This window comes from Boleophthalmus pectinirostris, unplaced genomic scaffold (genome assembly GCF_026225935.1).
Source record: "Boleophthalmus pectinirostris isolate CB_2022bp ecotype Guang Dong unplaced genomic scaffold, ASM2622593v1 HiC_scaffold_2823, whole genome shotgun sequence".
NCBI lineage: Eukaryota > Metazoa > Chordata > Actinopteri > Gobiiformes > Gobiidae > Boleophthalmus > Boleophthalmus pectinirostris.
In genome coordinates, this window is record NW_026571288.1 from 962,256 (window position 1) to 986,794 (window position 24,539).

Sequence of the window (24,539 nt, forward strand, 5' to 3'; positions counted from 1 at the left end):
TTCTATTTTATGCGCACGAATATTTTTGACAGCTTTCTTACTCCATAGCTTTGCTCCATCACTTTAGTTCTGAATCTGGGTTTTTTAAACATGTAGGTTCCTTTTAAATTGTAGTGGTTTGTTCTCATCTCAAACAGTCTTTGAAAATTTACAGGTAATTCATGGCACTTTGCTTTACACATAACTTTGAGAAGACTTAAGCCAAGAATATCATGTTATCAGCATGTTACAGCTCCAGGCCTCCAGTTTCTTCACTTGTTTTGTGTGTGTTTTAATTTCTTTTTTGTCCGCATGGATTCGTGCTGTGAGATCCTGGTCTGTGATTGGTGGGGCTTGTCTATGGCCGCCTCACCTGCAGCCTCCTCCCCTGTTTAAGGAGACTGCCAGCACCTGTTTGGGGCTGCTGGCCTTGACTGTGACTTTGATATTTTTCGGCTCCTTTGTTAATGTGTCTCTAGTTTTGTGTCACTTAGATTTTGTGTGACTTTGTACGAGACACTCGATTTCATGCATGACCTTTGTATGTTGGTTCATCTTGTGTTGCGGTTCTTTTGGTTAGTTTCTGTACAGTTAGTTTGCTTTGTTTTGGTTTGACCCCTTTATGTACATATTTTGGCCTGTACTGTTACATTGTTACATTTTTGTTGTTGTTGTTGCTTCCCAACCCTAGCGAGCTGGGTCGTAACAATGCATTTTTAACACTTTAAGTTTAACAAAAAATAGGTTGGGTGGGTCTCTGTTAGTGATCATTCTCAAACCCATTTTCTGTACAATAAATAGTGGCTGTAGGTAAGTTTTACATGTTGACCCCCAAATTCAGATCAGATATGGTGCATTTATAAAGTTATACAAGGTTAATCAAACTGCACTCTTTAGTGATAACTTTACTTCATGCAGCACAGCAATGGCTTCAGAATTTTGCTTTTAATGTAATTTATATGAGAGAAACTCCAGTTTAGATCTTCGTCAATCATGACTCCTAAAAAATAGTTTTGTTTACTCTTTTAATCTGTATTTAAATTCCTGTATTTTATTTTGTTGAGTAAAGATATTTTGTTTCATTTATTCCATTAACTGTATGACCCCTTGAGTTAAAATTAAAAAAAAATAATAATAATAATAATAAAAGTAGGCCAAACGTGCTCCGTCGCGCTCCCTGTGACGTCAGTGCGTCAGCTGGCCCGTATGTTTACATCCTGAGCAGCAGCGGAGTGTCGTGCACCGCTCCGCCGACAAACACACGCTTTCCCGGGGGAAAAAAACGAGGACAGGCCGCTCTTCTGCACAGCAACACCCAGGTACATCCTCTGCTTTAACATCAGACATTTTAAACCCGACGTGAGCGCAATTTTAAGAGCTTTTTACACCGACCGCAACCGATTCTGTGCATTTTCGCGTCTATCCTTCTGCTAGCACAAAACAACGTATTTTCCTCGTTTTTGCTCGGCTTTACCATCCAAAAACAAGACATCAGGTACATGCTTATTGTTTATATGCATGATCACACGTCCTTTGTCCATCGTTAAAGCTGTTAAAGTGTTCGCTTATTGAAAATAGGTCCGCGGAATGGCGTAAATAAACAGCGCAGCTCCGAGAAGACTAAAAACTGTGCGTGAGACTGGACGCTGCTCTGTGCGGGGACTCTAAGGATGACATCCGAGTTAAAAACCTGTCAAATGAGCTTAAATCTATCACAGATCTGTCGTAAATATGTGAATAAAGTGTAAATAATTGGTGACACAGTTTTGCAGGAGCCTACTCCACTAGCCTACTGAACCAGATCCACAGACACACTGCCCTCATGCGGTCCTTAGATTTGCAAAAGAAAAACACTACTGCTAATAATAAGAATTCGAGGGACATTGGATAGACCTGCACCCATGTTTATCATGTCCATCTACTAAAGTGATCAAAATTACAACTTCAACCCAGTAACCAAGAAACAATACATGGCTAAAAGCTCTACATTATACAAAATTGACTGCTTTAAGCCTTGTTAGAATGTTGTTACTTCCTCAAAAACAGACCTAGAGTTGTGTTTTGCTTCATTCACACATGTTTAAGTAACCCTTCATTATTAGTTTGTCTACATCTCTAAAACTCAAAATGCTTCCAACTTTTAATATCATGTAGTTTACTTTTGTCCAATAGACTTTGGCAATTCCGCGGCTGAATTTGTCCAGATGATTCTAGTGAAGGTGTATGGAGTGACTCACAAGGTGGAGCAGAGTAGAACTCAGCCTAAATCTACAGAGTTTGTTTGTTAAACATGTGCAAATGAAACAAAACACAACTCCAGGTCTGTGTGTGATGAGGAATATGATAAAGACTTTAACAGAACTGTTAGTATATTTGTCTATTTTAGGCCCAGTAAGGATTAGATTTGTTTAAGTATTGCTTTGGAGTTGGATGGTAATGGTGGTGTAACCCTGAAACCTCCTCTGGGGACAGAGGGGGGGGCAGGGGGACAGGTGAAAAGGTGAAAGGTCGTTTGATCCTTTGTAATTCTACAGAAGCTTTTGCTCCCTCTGCTCCTGTTTTGTCTAAATTGTGGCTTTTCACACGACTCTGAAATCAGGAGAAGTTGCACTCATCTGACAGAAGACTTCAAAAGTCAAAAGAGAGTGTAGGGTCTGTTTTGTTTTTCATTTAAGTTTCCTGGATTTTTAAGTTTTGTATTTTGAAAAAGTTCTCTATATATTTATGGGTGTCTGTTAATGTTATTTACAGTTCGTTTGATCCACTTTTCTGTCCTCCTTTGGATCATTTCTGTTTAAACCACAGTGAAAATTAGGTAGTCCACTTTTTGTCCTGGACTAGACCTGGAATCCTCCTGGTTTAGATCCGGTAGTACTCAGAAAGCCTTTTTTTTTGTGGTACTTGGTGTGAAAAGTTTGAGAACCACTGATCAATAAGACTATTTGAAATATGCTTCTGCATTTGCATTGCTCTTCACATGGGACAAAAGAGCTGTGCTACTATTAGTACCTGTGATATGAGGAAGTTTATGAGAGAGAGTTTAAGGCAGATAAATACTATTTATATGTATACTACAACAGTAAACAGATATAATATAGTTACATACTACACCTTTAAAAAATGCACTAGGAAATAAATGTGTGAACTTTACTTCATTCTGTGGGTCTTGACATTAGTGTTGTCATGAATAAACTTGATATCGATATTAAGGAATAGATTTGATACTCAATACCTTTCTGATACCATGATGATAATAAAAACACTCTTGATTTAACAATATGTGATTTTCTTCATTAAATGTACTAGTACTTTCTTTTCTTTTCCCATGTGTCTTATATGTATGTAATCCCTTAGTGGTCCAGTAGGTTCATGGTGGTCCATGTGTGTGTACTAGTCTATGTGCTCTTATACTTGTTCTGATAAAGCTCCACATCATTCTAAACACATTCAGGAAAGTGTCAATGGGACTTTTTTAGTATCGATACCTGTTCAAATGAGTGTCTAGTTTCAATACTTATTTGAGTATCAATTGGTATCTGATTTCCGGAACCATTACCATACTGATGCTAATGGAGGAATTGTGTCATTTCCATAGTAACCATATCATAATGTGTGTTGTTTTGCAGTGTGTGTGCATCAGGATGGGAGGGGCCGTGAGTGCAGGCGAGGACAACGATGACCTCATCGATAACCTCAAGGAGGCCTACTACATCCGCTCTGAGCTGGTGGAGAGGGCCTTCAGAGCCATAGACCGCGCAGACTACTACCTCGATGAGTACAGGGACAACGCTTATAAGGTACTACTGCTACTACTACTACTGCTACTACTACTACTGCTGCTACTACCTCGATGAGTACAGGGACAACGCTTATAAGGTACTACTGCTACTACTACTGCTGCTACTACCTCGATGAGTACAGGAACAATGCTTATAAGGTACTACTGCTACTACTACTACTACTACTGCTACTACTACTACTGCTGCTGCTACTACCTTGATGAGTACAGGGACAACGCTTATAAGGTACTACTACTACTACTACTACTATTATACTACTACTACTACTACTATTGCTGCTACTACCTTGATGAGTACAAGGACAATGCTTATAAGGTACTACTACTACTAATTCTGCTACTACTACTGCTAGTACTACTGCTGCTACTACTATTGCTGCTACTACCTCGATGAGTACAGGGACAAATCACTTCACTAGAATAATCTGATAATTTAGTAATTAGCTGAGATTTTTGGTGTTTACAGCACAAGATAAATCTGACTGTGAAAAACACCTGGTGACATGTCTCAGTGAATCAGAGGATTTTTAGAGGAACTGTTGTATATGGAGACAAAGTACATTTAATTTAAAAACTACTTTTTCAGTATTTAATGTTTCCTCTTTCACTTTTGTCTTTGTCACATAAGTTTGTACTTGCATCAGATGGAACTGTTTACATGAAAACTTGTTGAACACGTATTTAATTGGCATGTTTCAGCTTATGCATCATAACTAAACGTCTGTCTTTCCTGTAGGACTTGGTCTGGACCATAGACTATAGACTATGTGCTATGTACTATAGTGCATTATAACTGTAATGTTGTCTCTCCTGTAGGACTTAGCCTGGAGACATGGGAACATCCACCTGTCTGCTCCTTGTATTTACTCTGAGGTGATGGAGGCTCTGGACCTTCACCCTGGACTCTCCTTCCTCAACCTGGGCAGTGGGACGGGCTACCTGAGCACCATGGTGGGGCTCATCCTGGGTATGTGCCACTGTGTACCACTATATGTACAACTATATAACCCAGGAGTGTCAAACTCATTTTGGTCCAGAGGCCGTACCCAACCTACTTTGATTCCAAAGGGGCCGGATCAGAAAACTCATGGCATATAAACCCCAAAAAATACAATAACATCAAATATTGGTGCAGAGAAACACAAATCTATTACAGAAATCTTTTTTTAATGAACTCTTTCTTTTACAAAATATTATAATATTATGAACAACCTAAAACTTTAAGAAAAATGCAATTTCAACACAATGTTTTAACATGAACTTCTTTGCAAATAGGAATAAATACATTTTTCTCGGAAAATCCTGCACTCGGTGTTCACTTTTCTCATGTTGGACATTTTTCTGATGAGGGTGTCACGGTCAACAGTCAAAACGATCGTCCTTTAAGAGCGTTTGGAAAGAGACAAGTCTTCATTTGTGCTGCTCTGGTGGGAGGGGCCACGTACAGAGACACTGGAGACGCTGCTGTGATAAACACCACAGAAAATTAACAAGATTTTAATAGAAAATATAATTCAAATATTTTAGGAGAAAATCAGCCGAGGGCCAGATTAAAGGTCTTGGAGGGCCGGATCTGGCCCCCGGGCCGTATGTTTGACACCCCTGATATAATCTGTAATTGAACCACTTTATGTATGTACTGTGCACCTAGAGGATCACATGTATTTATGTTTGTTCTGATAAAATTTTGTACTGAAAAGACCAAAAAGACCAAAACCAGTGTGTACAATCTAAGCGTTTGGCATGATAGTTGTTGTTTGGTTTACTGTCAAGATAAAACTTTGCTCTGCGTCAGTTGTATAAACTCATCAATGCTTAAAGTAAATGTGGAATAACTTTGTCCCACTGCACTGTACCTTTTTGTGTTCAGGTCCTTTTGGAGTGAACCACGGCATAGAGCTCCATGCAGATGTGATGGAATACGCCTATCAGAAACTGGAACGCTTTATCAAGACCTGCGACAGCTTCGACAGGTGCGTACCTGACCCGCCCGTCTCCTCCTCTGTGTCTGTGTTTCTCGTGTTGTGATCTCCTGTGTCTGTGTCAGGTTTGAGTTCTGCGAGCCCTCCTTTGTGGTGGGGAACTGCCTGGACATCCCCCCACACTCGAGGCAGTACGACCGGGTTTACTGTGGAGCCGGAGTCCAGAAGGAACACGAGGAGTACATGAAGAACCTGCTGAAGATTGGAGGAGTGCTCGTCATGCCCCTCGAGGAGAAGGTCTGGAGATAACTTCTGGATTTGTTATGAGCGTAAAAACAAAAATGGAATGGGCTTAGTCACTGACTGCGGTTACATGCAGCCAATAATCTTAAAGGTCCAGAAAATCCTGATAATCTGATTTTAGGTGTGCATGTGACTGCAACTACTGTCAGGCTTTCTGAAACTAAAAACACTACAGAATATTTGTGAACAATCAATAAGAATGTTCATCCAACTACAAAAGCAAAAAAAAAGACTTAAGATTTGACATGAGGTAGGGTCAAATCAAGTTTGAAATCATGACAACACTAGCATGACCTCAAAAAAGTTAATTGAATTGCATTTTTTCTTAAAAAAATCCACAAAACCCCTGCACCGTATTTTTCAGACTATAAATCGCTCTGGAATATAGAAGATATAGCCAAAGAATGTATAATGAAGAAGAAAAAAAACATATAAGTCGCACTGGATCATCATTTTTGGGGGGAAATTTTCTGGGGAAAGAAGCGATATTTCATTTTGAAACATATGAACAGTTCTTCAGATAACTAGCATAAACAACAGGACAGAACAAGTTTACCAAACTCTCCATCTCAGTCCAAATCACTAAATCACTTCAATTCTTCATCCTCAATGTCACTTCTAAACAACTCGACCTCCAGAGGTAAACAGAGCACCACAAACTCTTCTGTGTCGCTGTCGTCAGACTCAGCATCAGTTCCAGTTAGAATATTGGGGCCTTTCTGAATCCCAACATGATGGTTTCGGTGTCACTGAAGTCCAGGCTTTGTCCATCCATCCAGTGACTTCAGGAAAGTTTCATGGTGCATCTTCCCAGAGTCACAAGTTTCTCTCTCACTCCAAACTTTCTTTCTGCTGCTCGATGATCGTTTTCAGCTGCAGATTTCACGATTTCCAGTTTGTAATCTGCAAAATCTGATTTTCTTTTCGGGGGCATTTGTGTTCAGTCTTCTCAGTCATCTTCATAAGTTTGTTTAAATGTTACATTGTTCAGTGGTGCAGAAGTAATGGTGCGATCGACTGACATGATACAGACAGAACAGAGGCTCTTTCTGCAGGAGACATGTGCAGTAGAGTGAAATGACAGTGGTACAGGAGGAACAGGAGCAGCACATACTCACACACAAGACTAGATCCTGTCCACGCTTCACTCTCAACATTTTAATATATAAGTCGCACTGGAGTATAAGTCACAGGAAACACACAAACCATGAAAAAAGTGACACTTACAGTCTGAAAAATACGGTATTTTAAATTTAATCTTTATTTTGTTGAACCTAAAAAATACAGGCCTTTATCATTTTGTCATTTAAAGCAAAAATCACACTTCCTCCTCCAAAGTCTCTCCAAATCACATGCTTTTACTGACATAGGATTGGCTGTAGCATTACCTCTGCATTAAAAACTATAACTGACCACTGATCGTTCATTTACTTAAGCGTTTCTACTCTCTTTTGATCTACATTCCAATATTGTCATTGTATTTTTCAGCTGACAAAGATCACTCGCACTGGGACCAACAGCTGGGAGACCAAGAAGATCATCTCTGTGTCATTCGCTCCTCTGGTCCAACCCAAACCTAGCAACGGAAGACCCAGGACTGTGCCTCTGCGTAAGAGACTGGGAGGGAGGGCATCTGACACAATCTGACACACAGGAAGGGCATTTAACATGACCACCACATGGAAAGGGTATCTGACTCAAACTGACGTACAGAAAAGGCATCTGACAGAGGGCAGAGGGCATCTTATTCAATCTGAGAGCGAGAGGGGCATCTGACTCACAAGGAGGGCATCTGACGTGATCTAAAAGAGGGAGGGCACCTGACACAATCTAAGGGAGGGAGAGAGAGGATGTGACACAATCTGACACACAGGGAGGGCATCTGATGTCTAAGGCTACGTTCAGACTGCAATTGGTAACTGGCTTAATATTCAATTCAGAGTTTTTTGTGAAATATGACTTTTTTTTGTGAGGTTGTTCACATTTCCAATTAAAAGCTACTTGTATGTGACTCCAGTGTGAACTGAGCATTGGAGGACACGACGACATCACACACAGCGACTGTGCTTAGTGTTTACGGAAGGCACCTAAACATGGACGCAGCATTGAGCACTTGGAGATTTTAAAGTTGCTGTCTATCGGAGCCAGAACATGTACAGCTTATTGAGAAGGACAAGGTTTATTCAGGACCTATGAAATAAGGACAAGATTGAGAAGGACAAGGACGAGATTTTTGGTCATGGCATTTTGTGGGACAGTGGCAGCAACGTCTGTAGAAATGAACATGTGTGTGGAGTCGTGGTGGGATTGATCTGTGCTTCACTGCTTCACTCATAATGAGTTCAGACACAATTTTCATGTGGCGAGAAGAACGTCTGTGAACATTTGTGACCTGTAGGTGGGATGAATGTGACCTGGCCGTTCAGACTGAAGTCACGTGTCAAACGATCAGATATGTATCGGTTTTAGGAGCACATATCCAAGTGTCCTGGGTCACATTTGAAAAAATCAGATCTGTGTGGTTCAGACTGTCATTAAAACATCAGATACAGGAGCATAGGGGCCAAAAAATTAGATTTGGGTCACTTCAGGCTGCAGTCTGAACGTAGCCTAATAGAAGAATGGCATCTGATGTGATCTAAAGAGGAAGGGCATCTGACACAATCTAAGGAACAGGGAGAGAGAGAGAGAGAGAGCATCTGACACAATCTGACACGGGGAGGGCATCTGACACACAGGGTGTTCTCATGTGTTTGTATGTTGTGTATTGCAGCTCAGTACGAGGTGCGCTCTCTACAGGAGCTGTCTCGGTTCTGTATCCGTCACGCACTCAGAGTTAGCCCCGCCCCTCACAGCTCGCCACGGGGGCGGGCGGCGTTCGGCGTGAGTCGGGGGCTGGCGGTCGCCGGGCTCCACAAATACGGCTCGAGGTTCAAGCGCCGCAGAGTCCACAGACGCCACTGCAACGCTCTGGTGCTCGCAACCAGACAGGTGGTGGCCAGCACACACAGGTGAGGCGGCCGAGGCACTGGAGGGAGGGCATCTGACTCTCGGGGAGGATGTCTGAAAATAGTACCTTTTGCAGCTTTGTGGATAAAAAAAACAAACAAAAAAACATGCTGCTTCCTGTGGCCACTGCAAATTCAAGTACTACGTGACATCACACAGGACTGATTACAGACACGTGTTTCTGATACAAACACCTGAGTTTGAAGTGTGGAAACCTGTTCAACCAATCACACTGTTCCTTATACCTCCAGACCCCACCCCTCCTCCTCCTTCCTTACTCTCCCTTTTAGTCCTTTTGACCCCGCCCCTCCTCTCACCCTTTGGTCCTTTAGACCCCGCCCCCTCCTCTCCCCCTCACTCTCCCCTTTGGTCCTTTAGACCCCGCCCCTCCTCCCCCCTCACTCTCCCCTTTAGTCCTTTTAGACCCACCCTCCTTCTCCCCTCACTCTCCTTAGTTTCCACCACCCCTCCCTCCCTCACTCTCCTTTAGTCCTCCAGACCCCACCCCTCCTCCTCCCCTCCTCCCCCTTTCTCCCTCCTTTAGTCCTCCCCCTCCTCCCTTTAGTCCTCCCCTCCCCCTCCACTCTCCCCTTTTAGTCCTCCTTAGACCCCCCACCTCCTCCTCCTCCCCCTCACTCTCCCCTTTAGTCCTCCAGACCCCACCCTCCTCCTCTCCCCCTCACTCTCCCCTTTAGTCCTCCAGACCCCCCACCCCTCCTCCCTCCCCCTCACTCTCCCCTTTAGTCCTCCAGACCCCACCCCTCCTCCTCCCCCCTCACTCTCCCCTTTAGTCCTCCAGACCCCACCCCTCCTCCTCCCCTCACTCTCCCCTTTAGTCCTCTAGACCCCCCCACCTCCTCTCCCCCCCTCCTCACTCTCCCCTTTAGTCCTTTAGACCCCACCCCTCCTCCTCCCCCCTCACTCTCCCCTTTAGTCCTCCAGACCCCGCCCCTCCTCCTCCCCCTCACTCTCCCCTTTAGTCCTTCAGACCCCTTCTCCCCCCCCCCCCCCCCCCCCTCCTTTAGTCCTCCAGGTTCTGCCCAGTTTAGCAGCTCTGTTTGAAATGTGCTTGTGGATGGAGTTTAGTCTCTTTTTAAGTTGTTTTAGGTCAAATATTTGCTGTGTCCGAATGTCCACACTATTAGAGCACTATTTAGGGGTCACGCCATTTTTTTCAAAAAATGGCATGTTAAGTTAAGCAGTGCACTCAAAATTTCACACAATGCACCTTAAAATTTAGCGAGCATCAGTGGCCACTACAGCGGACAATAATGACCACAATGCACTGGGTGAGTCGGGAAAACAGCAGCGTACAGCGAGCAGTGGACACAACACGACTGAATGAAAGAGCTGGTTTATGACTCTTTAGATCCTGATTCTGAATAAATAAACTGCTATGGTGTTAGTGGTGCTAGTGTCAGCCATTTTAGCTCCAACTGTTAACAGAGCAATCATTTCCACATTTCAGACAAAAAGCAAGTAATCCAGTCCATTTATACTCAGACTTAGACTTAGACAAACTTTATTGATCCACAAGGGAAATGATTTGAGCACAGGTGTCACACATCACAATATAATATAATAACAAAGAGAAAAAATATAAATGGTAAAATAAGTTCTAAATAAGTATCAAAAAAAGAGCAAGAGACAGGTGTCATATAAGACATAATTATATACATGTAAATTTACAAGTCAAAATAAAATTAAAATAAGTAATAAAATATAAAATATTTTATATATATACAGGTCACAGCAAGATATCTTATCCAGTGTGACAAAAACTTGTCTGATTATTATTAGTCCATAAATACTGTGTGCCAGTCTGATCTGATCTTTATTTATGACAGAACTCAAGTTTTATCAGAGTTTAGTGGAATTTTTTCACCCAGACGCCAGAGTCACAGGACCCAAATATACTGAGCTGTGTGTCCCAATCTCTCTTTGAATGAGTGCACTATAGAGGGCGCTAACGATGATTCCGGTCCTATGTAGTGAATGAGGGGTTAGGGACTAGAGTAGACATTCGGACACAGCCATTGTAATTTAAAATATGTAAATAATAACAGAATGATCCTCAGGTGTGGTACATTACAGTAAAACTATAGAGCACACAAGCACTCTGTCTTTCTTTAACTGTCATTTGTGATTGATTTGTGTTCTGTTCAGCAGCAGTATAGGCCCCATTCCTCCAGACGGCAACAACAACCAGGGCCTGGGCGGAGTCTCAACCGTGGGTGGAGTCCCAGAGGAGGAGGAAGCATCCGGGGAGCGGCAGGCGTCCGGGGAGAGGGCGGCCCACGCGCGACAGCAGAGGAGGGGCCGGAGAGTGTGCAGGAGCCTGGAGGAAGAGGAGGAGGAAGAGGAGGAGAGAGAAGAGGGGGACGAAGAGGAAGGCGTGGGGGAGACGGAGGAGGAAAGGGAGACGCTGGAACTGCTCAGACCCCAGCCCTCGGTGAACGTGCTCAGGGAGAGGATCCTGGCGCTGCCCCTCCCAGAGCCGCTCAAACTCTACCTGCTCTTCTACAGGGAGAAGTGACACAGGTCAGGACCACACTCTTCTCTTCAACAGGCACACTGTGGAAGAGCATTTGTTTCATTCCATTTTGAATTTGAAATACAGATGAATTTCTCACTTTGAAATTTTAACTTTTAACTATTTTTGGTAACACTTTATAATAACTACACCTTATTTAGCCTTAATAAAGGATGAACAAAGACTTAATTAATAATGATTCATGCTTAGTAACTACTTAATTACTACCTGAATTAGCACTTAACTTGCACTTCATTCGCCTGTGCTGTAATACTTCTTAATTACTCATGAACATGCATGTTTACAAATGCATATTTAAGTACACATTTGAGCATTTATTAATGATTAGTAAGTTATGAGAGAATGATTTACTTACAATGCAATGCAATGATCATTCAGGCAGCTGTTATCTGTTAGTTAAGTCTTTCTGAGAGCTTTTCTAAAGTGAAGACTAATTATGTTTATTAAGCATTTGTTAAGGTTGGTCAAATTCCAGAGAAACAATAATGCATTATTAGTAAATCATTCTCACATGGCTTACTAATCATTAATAAATGCTCAAATTTGTACTTAAATATACATTTACAAATGCACACACAAATGGTTAGTTCATGACTAATTATGTAAGAAATACTTATGAGTAACTATTTACAGCACAGGTGAATTAAGTGCAAGTTAAATGCTAATTCAGGTAGTAATTAAGTAGTTACTAAGCGTGAATCATTATTAATTAAGTCTTTGTTCATGCTTTATTAAGGCTAAATAAGGTGTAGTTATTATAAAGTGTTACTCTATTTTTATTCAGAATTTTAGTTGCTGAAATTTTAAGTATAAGTTTTCAGTATGTTTCAAATTCAAAATACAAATTGCACCTTTTAAATATTCAATACAAGTTCCTGTTAATTACTTTCTATGACAAAACGTCTGTGGAGATGTCTGGTGTATTCTCTAGGACCCTACCGATATGGATTTTACGGATTTGGAGATGCTGATAGCCAATATAAAAGCCGATATATTTAGTGATGTAAAAACTGACTATAAATCTTCAACTGGTTATAAAACATAGGTCTGGCTCTCGTGGATGTTAAATTGGGTTGATTTTGGGCGACATTTATTGTTATTCTGCATCTTTACGTTATATTTAAAGACAGTAGGTCGGCCTAATGCCATTTTTGTATCACATTCTAGCCTGTAAATAAAGTAAAGTAAGTAAACTACTTAGGCTTTAGTGGTAAATGCATGTGTGCTGTGGTAATTAATTATGTGTGTAAATGCCGATCATTCACACCTCTATTCACAGCTCATTTACATGTCAATGCAGGTCCAATAACATGTACAATCACTATAGTCACTTTACTCTAGGCCAATGAAAGAAAACAGGCTGTTTATGTGTGGGAGCTTCATCAAAAATATCTTCAAAAACTGCACATTTGTAACACTCGGCGCTCACACAGACAACTCACAGTCTTCACAAATAGGTGTCCTTGCAATCCTGACTCAAAACAATCACCCATAAATATAATAAAATCCAGCATGTTGACAGTTGTGTGTGTAAGCAAGAGCACGAGAGTGACGTGACTCTGAAGGTGCGTTCAGGGGCAGTATGGCATCACAGACAGACAAATTACTCCACTAGATACATATTGATGCGACACCACATTTACCTGTTTATAAAATGGATTAAATTGGTATAATATAGAGTCTAAGCTTTATAACGAGGTATAACATGCCCATGTCGACTATTGGCCCAGATTGGCAAGATTTAGGCCGATAAGTCAATATGTCTCCAAGTGCCCATACTGGTTGATAATATGAGGCAACCGATTTATTGATCATTCCCTAGTATTCTCCAGCAGCTTCATAAATCTGCCCCATCACCAAATCTTCAACCAACAAGCTCCACAAAGAATAAACATTCTTCATGAACAATTTATCCACAACTATCAAGAGAAGAAAGACCAAAACCAAAAAGGAAACAATGACGACGCATTAGTGACACTCAACTAAACTAATGTTATGATCATGAATAAAACAGAAGAAACTTGGTCACTCAAAATTAAAAATTGATTTCATGATGTCAGTATAAGTATAGATAGATACATTTGTGCAGTTTGAATGTGAGACATCTCTAGCATACCATAACATTATAATTAAATTAAAAAATACACAATTAAAAAAAAACAAAAACATAAACTGCAGTGAAGATGTACAACCAAACAAGGATCAGCAGGATGGAGCGTCTGAGGACAAGTTTGGGTGGTTTTGGTGCAAAGTTTGCAATGTTTGTACAGACAGGCTGTATCGATGTGAGTGGATTAAAAGAGAGACTGCAGCTGTTTCAGGAGAAATCAAACGGTGTGGATGTCATTGTGATCACCGATTGCATCAGTGCAGTTAGAACCACGGTGTCTGACTCTACACTGCAGGTGCATCCTGAAACTGAAACAAACTGAAAATAAAAGCAACTTTGATGAATGAATTAAAAGGTTCTCTGGTTGTTTTGGTGTTTATCAGTCCAATTATTTCAAGATAAAATCAGTAAAAACAGGTAGTTGAATGACATTGCTTATCCCGTTCCTCGTCTGCGTGGAGTGATGAGTGTGTCTGTAGGTGTTTGTCGCTGTGCGGTCGCTGTCTGCTCCGTGTGTGTTTGCGTGTTCTGTGGGTGCTGCAGCTTTGTAGTTCAATGAAATCGTGCTGGGACACCCGAGTGGATTGGTGTATAGGGGCTCTGGATTGTGGGGTGCCCAGTAATTTTTTGATGGGGTTGGAGGTTTTTTTGAGTGCGCCCTATAGTGCGGAAAATATGGCAGATTATAGAGTAGAATGTGCACAGAGGAGTGTGACAAGAGGAGCCGATTTTACACCTGCAACATTCCAGCAACCACACCTCCACCACAACAGACAGACGGACGCACTACCCCAGGACGGAGCACCGGGGCTGGGGACAGATGGGGGCTCTAGAAGGGTTGGGGAGAATGTAGAATTGGTCGTTTTTTTGTCAACGTTGGTACCAGGTAGCACCTTTTTGTCTGGTTGAAAGAAAGTTGAAGTCTGCACTAAACTGTCAAATGTGATCAGCGTTCTTCTTCACTTACTTGACAACAGACTGTACCGGGGTTTAGGGCCTTAACACATACTGTTGCTTGAGTAGGTGTTGGGGTGGGGGTAATAGTTATTTTTGTAAGTTAGTTTTGCTCAGTAATTCTCTAATGCGTCATCGTTGTTTCTTTTAAGTTTTGGTCTTTCTTCTCTTGTTAGTTGTGGATAAATTGTTCATGTTAGAATGTTTATCCTTTGTATAGCTTGTTGATTGAAGATTTGGTGATGGGGAAGATTTATGAAACTGCTGGAGAGTAGGCAAGACATTTACACAAACATTTTGCCATAGAAAATCATTAACCGGAAGTTCCACAAAGCTCGCAGGGAAAAGATTTGCAGCAAAGACCCAAGATGCCAAGGCAGAAGCAATCGATCATGTGTGAGCGAGGAGGACAGAGGCTGTTTCCTTTTTTTCTCCGCAAATTTTACACACTGATGGTGATTTATTTCTTTTTTTTATATTGAATTTTAAACACTTTGAAAATGTACACATAATTTATTTAACTGACATTCAGAATAAAAATAATTCAGACATGTTTCAGTTAAAGAAAGTGAGAAATTCAACGGGAAATTCAAAATCTGATGAAACAAATAATCTTCCCTAGACACATTATTCACTATGAATTCTTAGGAGCTTTTAACCACGTAACAAAGGAGTTCCCTCATCGTTCACTTACTCACACTGTTGTGACTAGTTCCTGTTTAAGTTTGTATTGCCTTGAAGGATTGAGTGTAGAGGTCTGCGCGGGACACAATTTTCAGTCCTGCTCCCACCTGCTCCCGCACTGTGCAGTCCCGCGCCCGCCCGCTCCCGCAAAGAATTGTAATTGTCAGTCCTGCTCCCGCCCGCCCGCATCTGCGATATTTTGTCCCGCGCCCGCAAGTCCCGCAGGATGGGAACCTTTGCTTTCTTAAACTCTATCAAACAAAAGGAAAGGAATTGGGCTGCATATGGGAGGAGGCGCGGTGGGCGGTCCGGCGGCATAGTTAAGTCCTGTCTAAATCCCGTTTTAGTCCTGTTTTTAGACCTGATTTAGTCCTGGTTTAGTTCTGGTTTAGTTCTGGTTTAGTTTTGATTTACTTCTGGTTTAGTGGCGCAGGCCGCACGACGTACAGAAGGAGGGACTGTTCGCGCAGTGTAAGGGACGCGGGGGGACTATTCCCGCGGCGTACGGGACGTGGGGGGACTGTTTGCATGGCGTAGGAGGGGGGACTGTTCGCGCGGCATACTTGGAAGGAAGGACTGTCCACGCGGCGTATGGGACAGGTGGGTCAGGCGTACGGGGAGGGGGACGGTCTGCTGCTTAAAATGTTTTTATTAATGCCAAATAAAATCTCCAGCACAAATTATGCATGATATGCTTAAATTCATTTTTTGTATATTTTACTTTATACTCATATTTAGTTTGCGGGACTGCAGTTTATCATCCCTCCCACCCGCTCCTGCGTTGTTTAGTCCCACTCCCGCCCGCGCCCGCAGCGAGCTTTCAAAATGTGTCCCGCATTGCAGTGGTTTGCGTCGGGTCCCGGACTGCAGGGCTCTAATTGAGTGCTCTTTATACCAACTATTATTACACCGTTATCCCTTCATCAGGATGGATATTTTCTTATTAAAACTCTTCTTCTGCTGGCCGGCTGTATGTCTGTAACCAAAAGAATTATCAAATAAATCAATCACATAAACGTCTGAATTCTAGTAACTCTAAATGTACTTGTGTATTTCAGAACCTGGCCTGTCGCTGTCCCTTAAACATGTACCTGCTCTGCTCTGGAGAGAAGAGCGCCCCCTACAGCTGTGTGCAGGTACGGCCCAATCACAGGCCCGCGACTCCGCCTGCCACCGCCCGCCCCCTACCTGTGAGAGGCAGGACTGCATCTCAGACTCTGCTCCCTCCGATCACTCTGTCCATTCAAAGATAAACGCGACCACACGGTTTGTACCGATGGGAAAACCCGAAGTGTGCAAGGAAAGACTGGAGTCCGAATTATTTATTTTAAGAATTTGTGATGAGCAGAGCTAGGATTCTGTCTCATCCTCTGGTATTTTCATAGGAAATCTCCAAAAGTCAAATCCACCACTGTTTTTCCCATGATCTTTTGTATCACTGAAAAACTCCATTCCCCTTCAGCATCTGGGAGGGCATCTGACACACCACCACATCTGCAGATTAACTAGAGACATTTGACCTGCCCCCATCTCAGTTTAAACAGAAATGATTTTTCCTGCATAGAAATGTTATTAGGACTGTCAAAAAAATAGAACTTTTTTCCGATTTGGTGATTTTTATTTTTATTTTTTTTTGGAAAAGACTGAAATCTCAACTATAAACTAACCCAATAATGCATTTCAGAAAGTAAAAATGAACTACAGAGTTACTTTTATACAGAATAAGACCCCATAGAGATACAGGGAGGGCATCTGACACACATGGGAGGGCATCTGACACACATGGGAGGGCATCTGACACACATGGGAGGGCATCTGACACACAGGGACATTAGATTACCAAGATCATGTTACCCAGGCTGCTGCTAATGTTATTAAGGTCTTGAAATATTTCTGAAGGAGACAGGAAAATGACCAAATCGGGACGGGAGGAGGGGCTACTCAAGCATCTGCTGTAGCGAACTGTTTTTGACCAAACTTGTGTTAGACTTTTGAACACTGCAAAAAGGAATATCCACATGAGAAAAGAGGACTGAAAGTGAGTCAAAATTGAGTTAATAGATTTTTAAATAGATATATTTTCAAATTGTAATTATTTAGAAATATTTCTTTCTGCTTTTTTCCTCAAATATCTAAGTAAGAAAGCGGCAATTTACTTGAGAAAGTTTGTCAAGAGTTGTAACTACTATACATTATCTCATTGAAGTAGTTAACAGTGCTTTGAAGTAGAATTATTTGGACTGTAACTTTAAGTATTTAGTCGGTAACTTTAAGTGTCACATTTTGACACTTAAATTTACTTTAAAGAGGGAGTATTATGTAGAAACATTTTTGTTTCTTTTCACCATGTTCTAACATTGTTCCTTCATCAAAAACACACCTGAACAGGTTTGAGACGTCACCCATACATGTTTGACTAATCCTGTTGTTATAGCGCTCTGAAGGGGGAGTGTCGGGGAGCAAAAGGAGGGGAGAGTGTCAAAAATGAAAATGAAACTTATAAAACATTTTCATATGATGTTGTGGGTGAATATAGCCTTTTTAGGACAATAAAAGGAACATGGTGATCTAAATATGTTCTGTGTTACAGTTAATACATGCATCAAGAATTTCAGACTTCTGGTCATTGCGCAATGCATACTGGGAAGGATTTTCTGAAAAAGTGAGCATCAAACGAAAAAGGACGAAAAAGGTCACCTTTCACTGTCTAAGAAATCATCCTGAGTTTGCAGAGAACATTTTGTATGTGGAGCGACAACAAAACAAAATCCCTCTATCCCTCACTCAACCTTGATTATGAATTTAAAAAGTCAACACCAAAGCGAAAGGCACCAACTGTTCACCAAGAAACACCTTCCACTGCAAAGAGACCAAGACATGATGTTTCTGTAAAACCACAAGAACAAGAAAGTGCAGCTCACTCTGTTTGTCTTCTGCTCCTCTCCATTAACAAACAGGATCCTGCTTTGATGGCACTCCACATACAAAATGTTCACTGCAAACTTGGGATGATTTAGGCAGTCAAATGTTTCCTTTTTGGTTCTTCCTGTGGATCAATCCTGCCCATCACCTTCACCTTTCACTATTTTTCAATTCCGTTGGGAAGAGAAACAGTTTGAACAGAGGTTTACAGTCACACACATCTGATTCCCTTTTGCATTTATGGAGTTTGCAAACAAATTTCTCGAGCCATTTTCTGCTGTTAGGATCCAACAACCACACAGTTAACAAAGTCCGAATCCCAAAACTAAAATATAACAATATCAGAACCAGAAACAAAAGTGATATGGTTCAAAAGACTAGAAAATATCGACTTTGACGCTAGACACATCCCACTGGGAAAACAAACATAGCGGTTTGATGCTCACTTTTTTGGAAAATCCTTCCCAGTATGAATTGCGCAGTGACCAGAAGTCCGAGATTCGTGATACATGTATACTCCCTCTTTAAAAAGATTTTTTTTTCTTTTACACAGCGTTTGTCCAGTTGTGTGTACATAAGTAGAAGTGAAAAGTATCATCTAATCTTGAAGTAGTACTAATGAAAACTTCTGGAAGACTCTTTCAGACCAGAGAATCACTGTAGCATTAGAGCGTGCTGTTTGTGTTCTAACTCTGGTGGATAGGATTTTTTGCAGTGCTGTTTCTTGGTTTGCCTTTAGCCATAAAACTACTACAGATTATTATAATGTTGTACAGTATTTACAGTATTTAGTTAGGTTTGGCCAACTGTTACTTTTATATCTTTATTTCTTAATTTCATATTTTGACATTTAATCCACATGGAGCCTTCTGCATCGATATTATCCAGAAGTATTATCAGACCAATAAACCAGCATGACTTTTGTTTAACTGCTTTTGTTTTGTAGTGTAAAAAGATGCACTGTGTAACTTTACCACCTGTATGTCTCCATGGGCTGTCCTCCAGCGGCGTTCCTCAACCTGTGGTCCAGCTCCTTCAGGTGGGACTTGGTGCTCTTCAGTTTGTGGGTTTGCCTCTTTTACTATTTTCATTTGACCCACTTTTCTGTTTAAACTCCAGTGGAAATGATGTAGTCCACTTTTAGATGTGGAAAAGTCCAAGATTAGACCTGGTTTAGATCTGGTGGTACTGGAGCCAGTGATCTACAGACAGTGATCTACAGACAGTGTTGGGAAGGTGACTTTTAAAATGTATTCCCCTACAGATTACAGATTACAGATTACAGACCCCAGAATGTAGTTTTTAACGTAATCCATTAAATTACTTAAAGTGAGTAACGTAATCTGAATACTTTGGATTACTTGATTTTCTGTAGAGAAGCAAAGACGAGGAAATCGTAACATAAGATATTTTATCTGCTAAAAGAAAATAAAAGGCCCAGACTTTCCTTAACAGTATTAAATATATTATTGATAGAAGACGAGGAGACATGTCAGCGCAGCATGATTTAGTCCTGTTAAATCCTGTTTTAGTCCTGGTTTTATTCCTGGTTAAGTCCTGGTTTAGATCTAGTTTAGATCTAATTTAGACCTGGTTTAGATCTATTTTAGATCTGGTTTAGACCTGGTTTTAGTCCTGGTTTAGATCTAGTTTAGGCCTGGTTTTAGTCTTGGTTTAGTCTTGGTTTAGTCCTGGTTTTAGACCTGGTTTAGAACTGGTTTAGAACTGGTTTAAGTCCTGGTTTAGACCTGGTTTTAGTCTTGGTTTAGTCCTGGTTTAGACCTGGTTTTAGTCTTGGTTTAGTCCTGGTTAAGACCTGGTTTTAGTCTTGGTTTAGTCCTGGTTAAGACCTGGTTTTAGTCCTGGTTTAGTCCTGATTTAGATCTAGTTTAGACCTGTTTTAGTGTCCGGCAATGAGTGGAATTACCGAAAAAAAAAAAAAGCCATGTAGTCCATTTATTTCAGCAAAGTAACTGTAATCCAATTACCAGTCTCTGAAACAGTAACTGTAACTGAATACAGTTACTCATAATTTGTACTCTGATTATGTAACTCTGGTACATGTAATCTGTTACTCCCCAACACTGTCTACAGATCCACGGGTTACAGAAAGAAGAAGTATTAGTATGTAATAAACAAAAATGTACGATGTCTTTTAAATAGTGAAAACTGAAACGATTTTTTCAGTTCCAGCTGTTTGCTTGTGTCCTTGGAGATAAATAAAACTAACATCACACTGTAAACTTCTATACTGCAGTTTAATATAATGTAGATGTTTGGAGTAATTTAACTATTATCTATAAAAAATCAGTTTAAATCAGGCTAAAAACAATATCTGCTATTTCTGAATTTAATTAATTGTACAGTGTGTGAATGTATGGACTTTAAAAACACAGAGGAGCACTCCTGGATCACCACCTGATAATGTCACAACGAAATGCGACTTGATCTATAGGATGACGCAACCTTGTGACTGAAACAAACAGAGCTAAAGACCCACTGCGGAACATTTCTTCACATCAGAGCAGGGTTAAAGCTCCAAAAAGAAGTCCTTTTTTAAAATCTTTTTTTCAGAGCTTTTAAAGAGGGGGTATTATGTAACAACTTGAAGAGGTTTTACATGTCATCCGTGCATGTTTGAGTAATTTAGTAAACCGGGACTAAACCAGGATCAAACCAACTCGAAAGCAGAACTAAGACACGACTAAACCAGGTCTAAACCAGGACTAAACCAGGTCTAAACCAGGACTGAACCAGGACTGAACCAGGACTGAACCAGGTCTAAACCAGGACTAAACCAGGACTAAACCAGGTCTAAACCAGGTCTAAACCAGGACTAAACCAGGACTAAACCAGGTCTAATCCAGATGCTTCCTTGTACAGATCAGATTTTTGTTTCCCCCTTCCTCTCGTATCCTTCCTCTGGACTCGATTTCAGAGTGACTTTGTTTAGTCCTGGTTTAGTCCTAGTTTAGTCCTGGTTTGATCTTGGTTCAGTCCCGGTTCAGTCCTGGTTTAGTCCTGGTTCAGCCCCGGTTCATTCCTGGTTCATTCCTGGTTCATTCCTGGTTTAGTCCAAGTTCAGTCCTGGTTCAGTCCTGGTTTAGTCCTGGTTTAGTCTTGGTTCAGTCCTGGTTTAGTCCTGGTTTAGTCCTGGTTTAGTTCTAGTTCAATCCTGGTTTAGTCCTGGGTCAGTCTTGGTTTAGTCCTGGTTCAGTCCTAGTTTAGTCTTTGTTCCATCCTGGTTTAGTCTTGGTTCAGTCCTGGTTTAGTCCTGGTTTAGTCCTGGTTTAGTTCTAGTTCAATCCTGGTTTAGTCCTGGGTCAGTCTTGGTTTAGTCCTGGTTCAGTCCTAGTTTAGTCTTTGTTCCATCCTGGTTTAGTCCTGTTTAGTCCTGGTTTAGTCCTGTTTAGTCCTGGTTTAGCCCTGGTTTAGTCCTGGTTCATCTCGCTTGGACCCTTTTTGAACCTTTCTTACGGTTCGTTGTAAAATTCTGTACAAGGCTCCGCCCACAAGCCTACATCCCCCATGCTCCCACACCACAAACTAAACATGATACAAAACTGATACAACAACTTCACAAACCTGATGCGATGTGCCGTCAATTCATTAGCGGGACGCACTCTGACTCAGAGCATCAAAAACAAAAAGTAAAGCTTATAAATCATGTTAATATTTTGGGGATACTGCATTTTCAAAACAATAAAAGGAAATATGTGATGCATCAGGAGGAAATACCCCACAGAAGTATAATACCCCGTCTTTAAAATATTTCTGAAAACTGTGTGCAGGTTTTCTTTTATTCTCTGTGTATGAATATGTCATTTTCATTTTGTAAAATATTCACTTGAAGAGTTGAAGTGGTTTGTACTTTTGTTTGACTTGTGTGAGTTACTAAAGGATTTTTTTCATCCTTTCTTTAGCTACAATGCAAAAAAATATCTGCCATCAGTTCAAATTTACTAACTTGATATGAGTAGATCTGAATTAGTTTTTTTTGGGGGTATTTTTTTCTTCTATAATCAAGTCAACCCAGGAATTAACAGGATTCAGTTGGTAATTATTTGTGAGAAGGAATTTTCCACTGTATGTTATAAATCAGGTGTAAAAGAAAAGAAAAGAAAAAACTGTGTCTCCATCTGCTCGTCTTCGCAGGTGGAGGACCCTTACCAGACAAGTTACACCGAGTATCTTTAAATAAATCCAAACAACTGTCAAAAAAAAGTCATTTAAAGGTCCTGTATTACACAAACTGACTCTTGTGAGATTTAAAGGTTGTACAGAGGATTTTCCAAGGAAAGAGAAATACAGCGACTGTTTGACCTTTTTCATCACGCCCCTCCTCCACAGCTCCCTAAGTAGAAACCCCTCTTCCTGCCTCATCCTTACTCTGAAATCACGCTTGTTTACAGCCGCTGCGAGTGAATGAATTGCTGTTGAAGTTACCAGAAGTGATTTATCGACCAGTGCGTCAGTCCTTAAACCCTTCGTCTTCTTGAGTCGCGCCATCACTGGAAGGAATCTCCAAGAATCACCTTAGTTTGGATTCGCTCCTTTTCCACTTCTCTTCTTCTTTCAGCAATTTCATACAGACTTTCTTTTGCGGAGAACTGGTCGTGGATTCTTGTCACCATCGCAACAAACTTTGTGCAAACTGCGAGGAAGCGACAGTTGAAAAAAGCCGCTAAGAACCTCTGCGTTGGTTGAATAAACGGCGCCTTGTGTATGTGAAATGTGTGAGAGGCGAGTCAGTTACTTTAGAATCGTAGGGAGTTTGACTGACAACCCAACAGCCAATAGATAAAGAGGTAGCTTTGTTATCCATTGGCATATCCACCACATTTAAAGGGATGATTCAAAGTCATTTCAATCTAGGATTCTTTCCATTATGACCTCTGCATCGCGTCAGCTGCTGCTGGAGAATAGATTTGGTGTAACAGATGACCAAATTGGGAGAAATGGGGATAAAATCTGATGCAAATTGATGATAAAGTAAATGTGGAAGCATAAACCCTAATTTTGAAAAGAAGAAAAAAAAAAACTTAAAAATGAGGGAACAAAGGGCTGAGGAAATATAGGCACACTCCCACTCCCCCCTTAATAATTTCAAGGCTGCTGTATTTTTTTAATACTATTTTGAAATTTTATTGACAATTTTAAACAAAAAAAAAATCCTCCATACAACCTTTAAGTCACGTTATAATGCTGTTCCCTCCTCAAAACAGATTTGTTTCATTTACTCGTGTTCGAGTAACCCTATATCATTAGTCTGTCTACAACTCACAATGTTCTAACTTCTTGGGTTCTTTTTAAAGACAATACAGTAAAGTGTATTTACCTTGCTGACATGGTTCTGCTGTTGCATCTTCAGATCTGTCCCCGGTGTTGGTGGTGACGTGTTGTATATCAGCTGTTGTTACTTCCTGTAGGCGTGGTCAGCCTGATGGACCTGCAGGTCACTCAGACTGACCACGCCTCCCGTCGCCCGGTGTCTCTGGAGGAGGACGTCTCAGGTGTGTGAAAGGAGGAAGGCTCCGTCATCACGGTTAACGCTGTCCGTGCCTCGTTTCCTGATTTCAATGTCCTCCTTGATCCAGCGTTTGAACTTGTTGTTTTCTGATCCAATGACCCGAGCCCCGTCCCGAGTTCCTTTTACAGTGCTGTGATATGGTGGATTTTAGGTTTTCCTGTTCTACTTTATCTTTTTGTGTTCTGGTGAGTCTCCCTGATGTTTCCTTTTCACATTCCTTTTGGTGTTCAAAACAACAAGTTCAAACGTCCTCCTCCAGAGACACCGGGCGACGGGAGGCGTGATCAGTCTGAGTGACCTGCAGGTCCATCAGGCTGACCACGCCTACAGAAAGTAACAACAGCTGATATACGACACGTCACCACCAACACCGGGGACAGATCTGAAGATGCAGCAGCCGAAACATGTCAACAAGGTAAACACACTTTAATTTCTTGGATTATTTTTAAAGACAATACAGTAAAGTATATAAGAAGACAAAATGAACATCTTTGGCCTCACAATGTTCTGCTCCACCTTGTGATGTCATGAAGTGGTAGTTTTCAAGTGAACAGCTCCTTTTAGTTCAGTAGAGATCGGCAATTCCAGGCAAGACATGATCCAACTGATTCTAGTGAAGGTGCATGGAGTTTAAAACACAGTGGAGCACTTCCTGTGACTTCCACATGACATCACAAGGTGGAATAGAGTGTTTTCAGTTTAAGAGAGTAGAATTCAAACATGTGTGAATGAAACAAAACACAAGTCCAGGTCTGTTTGTGATCAGGAAACTA

At 41.2% G+C, this 24,539-nt stretch overlaps 1 protein-coding gene across 4 annotated transcripts; it reads left to right on the top strand.

Moving 5' to 3' along the window:
• Positions 1-1,186: 1,186 nt before the first annotated feature.
• Positions 1,187-19,165, top strand: LOC110164733 (protein-L-isoaspartate O-methyltransferase domain-containing protein 2). 4 transcript variants are annotated; one of them, XM_055159835.1, is made up of 9 exons: positions 1,187-1,298; positions 3,606-3,776; positions 4,595-4,745; positions 5,649-5,751; positions 5,826-5,997; positions 7,492-7,612; positions 8,777-9,014; positions 11,179-11,553; positions 16,373-19,165. In XM_055159835.1, exons 2-8 carry the CDS (start codon positions 3,621-3,623, stop codon positions 11,546-11,548), a joined length of 1,311 nt encoding a protein of 436 aa, XP_055015810.1. In that variant the 5' UTR covers positions 1,187-1,298; positions 3,606-3,620; the 3' UTR covers positions 11,549-11,553; positions 16,373-19,165. The 4 variants fall into 4 exon arrangements, with proteins under 4 accessions (XP_055015810.1, XP_055015811.1, XP_020785502.2 ...); XM_055159836.1 differs by having other exon boundaries at positions 11,182-11,553; XM_020929843.2 differs by lacking the exon at positions 1,187-1,298 and having other exon boundaries at positions 3,772-3,855.
• The last annotated feature ends 5,374 nt before the right edge of the window (positions 19,166-24,539 follow it).